The sequence below is a fragment of the Penaeus monodon genome, chromosome 24 (genome assembly GCF_015228065.2).
Source record: "Penaeus monodon isolate SGIC_2016 chromosome 24, NSTDA_Pmon_1, whole genome shotgun sequence".
NCBI classification, from domain to species: domain Eukaryota; kingdom Metazoa; phylum Arthropoda; class Malacostraca; order Decapoda; family Penaeidae; genus Penaeus; species Penaeus monodon.
This window is the reverse complement of record NC_051409.1, coordinates 38,292,314-38,292,631: the sequence shown is the minus strand read 5'-3', so window position 1 is coordinate 38,292,631 and position 318 is coordinate 38,292,314. Positions and strand designations below refer to the sequence as shown.

The 318-nt window shown below is 37.4% G+C and overlaps 1 protein-coding gene across 1 annotated transcript in view; it reads left to right on the top strand.

Moving 5' to 3' along the window:
• The window catches only part of LOC119588784 (TIMELESS-interacting protein-like), a gene marked incomplete in the record, with an annotated part of 7,487 nt that overhangs the window by 1,072 nt on the left and 6,097 nt on the right, over positions 1–318 (top strand). The window contains 1 exon segment of the mRNA XM_037937428.1: positions 8–38. Within this exon segment, the coding sequence (XP_037793356.1) occupies positions 8–38 (31 nt within the window).

Genomic DNA, 318 nt, shown 5'->3' with positions numbered 1-318 from the left:
CAACCCAATGGACGAGGCTATTGAAGTGCCAGAACCAGGTACGGAGTGGTGTGGTTTCCGTCGTGATTGGCTGCCGTGCTTGGTCGTTTGCGTTGTTATTGTTACAAGTTTTGAGTTATTTATAGATTCGTGATTGTGTGAAAATTTTACATATGTTTGTTCACTCTCCTTGGAAGTTTTTAGATACAATGCAAAGGTAAAGATATGGTATGTGCATTGAAAAAAAATCGACCTATGTCTATAAATATAGATATTCATCTCTTGTTGTGCATATATATATTTGCACATTAACTACATCCAATCATGCCCATTGGGCTT